The 6,724-nt window shown below is 38.8% G+C and overlaps 1 protein-coding gene across 1 annotated transcript in view; it reads left to right on the forward strand.

Moving 5' to 3' along the window:
* Nucleotides 1–658: 658 nt before the first annotated feature.
* The window catches only part of LOC107755206 (apoptosis-stimulating of p53 protein 1-like), a gene marked incomplete at its 5' end in the record, with an annotated part of 16,013 nt that continues 9,947 nt past the window's right edge, over nt 659–6,724 (forward strand). The window contains 5 exons of the mRNA XM_016571925.1: nt 659–833; nt 1,503–1,699; nt 2,091–2,255; nt 2,443–2,632; nt 4,177–4,326. Coding sequence (XP_016427411.1) covers nt 659–833; nt 1,503–1,699; nt 2,091–2,255; nt 2,443–2,632; nt 4,177–4,326 — 877 coding nt within the window. The remainder of the gene's footprint in view (nt 834–1,502; nt 1,700–2,090; nt 2,256–2,442; nt 2,633–4,176; nt 4,327–6,724) is intronic.

Raw genomic sequence — 6,724 nt, forward strand, 5'->3', positions numbered from 1 at the left:
CTGCTCACAAGCAATATCGGAGTGAGGGGACAGGCAGTTCATTTGTATAAGTTAGGCCTATTTGAGAGCTTGCATCCAGTTTTCTGCAATTACATGACTGTGTTCATATGTTACAATAAAGCACCCGCCACATTTGCGCGGGAATGATTAAAATTATGCGGAATACCTGCAATCTCGTGCGGACTTTCAGACTGTAATTGACAGGAGGCGGATGCGTGTCAAACTCACTGTCGGAGAGGAAAGAGAGACGCAGCTTGGAAAAGCGGCGGCTTTTCCCGTTTCAGATATCAGGGCTTTTATTGGTCCATTTACGGCGCTATCAAAATATAGATATTTATGATAACACTACCATGTAGTTTGTTTCTCCAAACTTTGAGTCCATAAATTACGCTGAGTAATGGAACCGTGTCAGATATTTCACACTGTCTGATCAGCTCTTCAAAACCTGCTGCAGCGGCGGCAATCAACATATCATAAATACTGACAAATGTGTGATGGACACAATATATGTAGTTTTTGCATTTAATGAAGAAAACACATCACGGAGGTGTAAAATAAAGAGATACTGTAGATTGTTTAAATGTCCCTGGCAATGTTTTATTTACATTTTCCCCAGATCTTTTTGTATGCTCATGTTCTTTATGTATTCTGTCCGTAGGAGCAACGGTTGCGCTATTTGAAGCAGCAGGAGCGACGGCAGCAGCAGACTGTGTCTGAGACCGAGAAACTACAGAGGTTAAAGGAGAGGGTGGAGAGTCAGGAAGCCAAACTCAAGAAGATCCGTGCCATGAGGGGCCAAGTGGACTACAGCAAAGTCATCAATGGCAACCTGTGTATGTCTCCATATGGCAACCTGACTTCAGCAATCATCCAAGTAGAAACGCTGCTAGCGATTGTGATGTGGCTATTTTGCGTGGCTGTATAAAGCCAGATTGCTTCATGTAAGCGTTTGCATGTGAGAGAGCAGTAAGCTTACAACTGCAAGTGTGATCACATGCACACATAAAAACACATGCCATAAGGTCAGGATTAGGTCTTTGCTAGTTTGTGAATCGTAATGATCTCACATAATGCCAAATACTCCCACACACGCAACTCCAGATGGGATTGTCCACTACGCTGGAGATGAGTCTTTTAAGGGCTGTGTTTAAAATTTGATTTTTGTGGATTGTTATCAGTACTTTATTGCAGAATGGTTAAGATTTTTTCAGTTTTAACCCACAGCTGGGTGGTTTATTCATGTTGTGCCAGCATTTAGGCTGTATTATGTTGTTGACAAATGGTGAAATCAATAAAAGTCAATTTTACTGTATAGAATATATCTGTTCAGCCTGCTAGTTTTGCATTATGCAAGAGCTCCTGTACAACATGTGCAGCCACACATTACATTTTCATTGAACATTAAATAATAATCCTATAGTAATAGAGAAAGTATGTCGGCTCATGTATGCCTGTGTTTGCACGCAAGTTTGCGTGTGTATAACTCAGCTGTGGTCTGTTAGCCGCAGAGATCGAGCACATCAGCGGGCTGTTCCAGGACAAGCAGGCAGAGCTGCAGGCAGCCGTCTTGAGGGTGGATCAGCTCAGCCAGCAGCTGGAGGACCTGAGGAGAGGCAAACTAAATGGCTTGCAGACCTTCGGAGGTCAGGTCACTGGCACCGCTGCCCTGGAGCTCCGCAAACTGTACCAGGAGCTGCAGGTATGACCACACACTCAACTCAAGAGTTTAATTTCATACAAGAGATTTGTTGTGGGTGATTTTTCACCATAAAATATTAAAAGAACCTTGACCACTTTTAATAATGCAGTTTTTTTAGTATGTTGTATATTGCAACAAAATTCTGCTGGTTTTGATATAGGACCCTTTCCAAAAGTAGGGTGTGAAATGTATAAATGACACCAGAAAATTTTTTTTGGCTGTTAAAATTAGTTAAAAACGTATGATGTTTGTGGTATAGAAACATGGAGTCAGCTATATCCATAGATATTGATTGTTTATTATTCTGTGTATGTCTGTGTTACTAGTATGTGCCTGTCATTTCTATCAGTTATAATATTGATCATTACTTTGCTGTTTTTTTCCCAATCAGATACGCAATAAGCTGAATCAGGAGCAGAACAGTAAACTTCAGCAGCAGAAAGAGCTGTTGAATAAGAGAAATGTGGAGGTGACACTGATGGACAAGCGTATCAATGAGCTCAGAGATCGACTATACAAGAGAAAAGCTGAGGCACGTCAAAAAGAAAACCTTCCAGTAAGGCCAGGAGTTTGCATCACTCAGTCACGCTTCCTAGTTTAATTTGTTTAAAATCTTGTTCAGAAACCAGACATCTAGAGACCAAACCTGGAGCTTGTGAAAGATTTTACATTTCAACTAAGCTAATTTCCTTTTTTCTTTTGTTTCCTTTTTTGCCCTTTTTTCCTTTTCCCCCTTCCTGCAGCTGAATAGAGTAAACGGTCCTCCCTCTCCCCAGCCGGCTCCCGGAAACACCGGCCGTGTGGCTGCTGTGGGACCCTACATCCAGGTCCCGGTACCAGGCAGGCAGGAGAGTTATGTAGTGCCCCCTGAACCTCTCAAACCTCAGTCACTGGGTGTTAACACCCCAGCCAACCATGCCTGCTCCAAATCAGGTCAGTCCATAAACACTGACGTCTACATGATAATGTCAAACATTTATTTGGAATGAGATGGTGCCAAATAAATGGTACCCTTTTTGTCTATGTATTTGAATCCTACATTGTGAATCAGCATAGAAAATTTGGAGTATATTAACATTTACCTGCAATTATCACTGCTTTGATCAGTTTTGATCAGTCTGTACGTAGGTCTACATTTAGTCTTGCACATCCAGACTTATCAGCCAAGTCAGCTGATTCCTGCAAAGAATGCACACTTAGCCATTTAAAGTAAACAACCACATTTTATTTTGTTCTCGCTTGATGTTTGTTCAATTGATTATGTTAATAGACCAGCAAACAATGAAGTGTATTCAAATAATGCTGCAACCATCTCTTAGAGCATTTGATCACCCAAAAGTAACAAGCACCAGTTATTTGACAGACACAACTTATAAAACAATAGTTATGCTTGCCATAACTTGCCTCAAACAAAAAAACTTTTTGAAGGATCTGATGATCTTTTGAACTCTGACAAATCCAGTAACTAGTTATTCCTCAAAAAAAAAATTTCCATCCACTGGTCTCATGTCAGCATGATTTTTGTGATGAACTGTGTAGCAGCCAGGCAGTAAATCAGTTTGAAAGCGGGATTTGTGTCTAAAGCCCAAAGTATACTTAAGTTTTGATGTGAACACGTAGTGTGTGCGTAAATCTAAACGGCATATACTGCGTTTAGTATCCTTGCATGAACATAGGCACTTGATGCATACATACTAGAAAATTTCATATTTGTCCTTTGTCTGCCCTGTTTCTCTCTAGGAGTTACGACTGATAAAATGTCTTTGTACTCTGTTAAACTAAAATTGCAGGTCTCTCTTAGCCCCCTCAGACAAGCATTCATCAACACAGGCATCTGTTGTTGTTGTTGCAGTCTCAAGTAGTTTGTTGTTGTCCTGACTTGTTCATTTCTGTTTTGACAGTGAAACAATGGCCAGGGCTAGTGTTGCCACCTTGTGGACCAACTAAAAAAGTGTGGTTGGAAGTATGCACATACATATGCTGATGATGAAATTTATGTCATGCACGCTACCTAGTGTATGAGTTAAAACCAAAGTATAATTTGGGCTTAATAAGACTGAGACTAGCTCCTACAAGGGTGTTCGATTGAGTGCTACAGCATTCCTATTGCTCAAACAGTAGAGAATGTTGCTAACAACTCCAGGGTCATGGATTCGATTCCCAAGGAATTCATAAGCTAATTAAATATATACCTAGAAAGAAAGTCACGTAGGAAAAAAAGCATCTGCTGAATGCATAAATGTAAATAAAGTGGTTTGGTACTTCTTTTATAGACCACAGCATGTATCCTATCACTTCCTGCTGTGAGTTCCCTCTCTTCAGTTGCTGTTTGTTTATGAAGTTGATTTCTCATTTTCTTCACTTCTAACCTCTTGTGTCGTTTCTGCTCTGTGCTGTGCATACGTGTATGTGTGTGTGTCTCTTTTCTCTTTCCTGTCCCTGTACTTTGATGTTGTGGGATTTGTGGGGGGGATTAGATGGAGTGAGAAAGCCTCCCGGCCCCTGGAAGGTCTCTGATTTAGACATCATAGTGGACCCGATTGCTCCACCCCCTCCAGAGCCCCGCCCAGGCCCTGGGGCTCCACCCCCAGTCACCGGCTCTGCGGCAGGGTCGGACAGCGCTTCTCGTGAGTGAGAAGGTGTCTGATAGAGGGCAGGAGGAACGGCCTGTGAACCTTATTCAGTGTATTGAGCAGGATCAAAGCAGTCTTAGTGTGGCTTGTTACTGTCACCCTGACTCTTGCTTCCATTGAAGTTCAAAATGCTCCTTAGATCATCTCAAATCATGCTGGAGAACATGATTATCAGGTTTAACAGAAAATGGTGGAGTTCACGCAGCTTGATTGCTGCTGTCATTAAAGCAAAAGAAGGACAAACCAAATACTAAGACATTTTGAAATTCATGTTTTTTATTCTTCATTTAAATGTTTTACTCCATTGTTATGCTGATAATATGCACTACCGTTCAGAAGTTTGGGTTGGTAAGATTTTTTTTTTATGCTCACCATGCTGCATTTGTTTAATCAAAAATACAACAAAACCAGTAATATTGTATAGTGTTTGGTTCGAGTCCACCTAATCTTTACAAATACAAAAACGCAATGTCCATTTAAATGTAACAAAAGCAAACCTCTATTGTATCTTGCCATTTTGATTTTCGATTAATAATTAGTGTCCTGCTTTGCTTAGCAAACTTAAAGTCATGTAACAGAAGTTATAGCTGAACTTATTTATGTATTGTGACATATTTTAGAGTGAAACAGGTTTTGAGAATGTGAAAAATTAAAGGGTGGGACTTGACTTTATTCATCGTTAAAGTAAATGTATAAATTCAAGGGTGGGGGCAAAGGAGTAGGTATCTTGGTGAATGGGACCTTAAGAGCAGAAAATGCACCTTTTATCTCAATAAAAAACAAGCTTTATATAATTTTTACGATTTTTAATGAAATATGAATTTTGAATAATCAAAATTAGTTTGTGTCTGCTTATTCTATTCATCAGTGTTTGAACCATTAAAGAAGAAACTGCATTTTAATTTCTGGGTTAAAAAAAAAAATGTATATACGGTATACGGCCAAAGTATACGGACCCCTTAGACAGGGCATTTAGATTTTTTTTCTTGGATGAAAATGAGGCTGTGAGGGATAAACCTAGTCTGTACAATGGCACACACTGTGTATAAAAGCCCTACATACTTTCCATAAGTCACAGCCAGCTCACACCTGTTTTATTTTTGAATGCATTTATAGTTACATTAATTACAATAAATGACATTATGTAAGGAATAATTGATGACGGGCCGTTGAATTATTAGAAAATAATGACCATGCTGCATTTGTTTAATCAAAAATACAACAAAACCAGTAATATTGTATAGTGTTTGGTTCGAGTCCACCTAATCTTTACAAATACAAAAACGCAATGTCCATTTAAATGTAACAAAAGCAAACCTCTATTGTATAAAATCCCTACATATACTTTACATAAGTCACAGCCAACTCACACCTGTTTTATTTTTGAATGCATTTATAGTTACATTAATTACAATAAATGACATTATGTAAGGAATAATTGATGACGGGCTGTTAAATTATTAGAAAATAATGCACACCCAAGGTGATTTTGGACCCATAAAAACTATTGCCGCAAATATGTTAGAAAAATGATTTTTCTTTGAAGCTAGAAACTGCCACTAATACAAAAGCAAAAAATAATAAACTAATGTAATAAAACATTCTCAAGCTTACTGTAGGCAAGTAAACACTCCAAGTATTACTTACAAGCTAAATGATTAATAAATATATTACTCAAAAATACTAATTAAATAGTTTTTAAAAGTTTTTCAGATAGTAGCCTAGTAAAGGCTTCTAGAAATAGCCTACTACAGACATTTCATGAAGTAATAAATGTAAAAATAATCTTCACTGTATACATTAAATATAGATTATTCTTATTAAAGTGATTAAGTAATTCAGTCAAGAGCAGTGAGTGGTTTTCTCCTTTTCTTTTGTTTGATTAACATTTATGACGCAGTCGACGGCTGCAGGTTACGCTGTTGCTTTAAGATCTGACACATAGATCAAATATTTTGACACATCTGTATTTCTCCCAACTGTTCAAGTTCACTTAAAACAAAACCAACTGCATTTACATGAATAGTCTCCAAGATGGGCATTTTGACATAACTTTTAGTGTAAGTGTGTAGCAATAACAGAAATTAAGAGAACTTAAGCGAAAGCAAACTCTGCATTCGCACACTGACTGAGAGGCACGTTCTGTGAGCACGCTTTCGGTGTGTGAGCACAGAAACCCGTCGGCTTTCAAGTACTGGACAAGACTTAAAAACACATGCAAAATACTGAATATCACTTTTGTGATAATGCATTGAATCAGTGACATTTCCGTCAAATGTCCCTGGACTCGGACATATTTTCCGAGTCCGAAAGGCTCGAGTCCGAGTCAAGTCCGAGAAAAATGCATCCGAGTCCGTGTCAAGTCCGAGTCCTTTAAAAAACTGTGCTCGAG

This window comes from Sinocyclocheilus rhinocerous, unplaced genomic scaffold, assembly GCF_001515625.1.
Source record: "Sinocyclocheilus rhinocerous isolate Xijiao unplaced genomic scaffold, SAMN03320098_v1.1 scaffold562, whole genome shotgun sequence".
NCBI lineage: Eukaryota > Metazoa > Chordata > Actinopteri > Cypriniformes > Cyprinidae > Sinocyclocheilus > Sinocyclocheilus rhinocerous.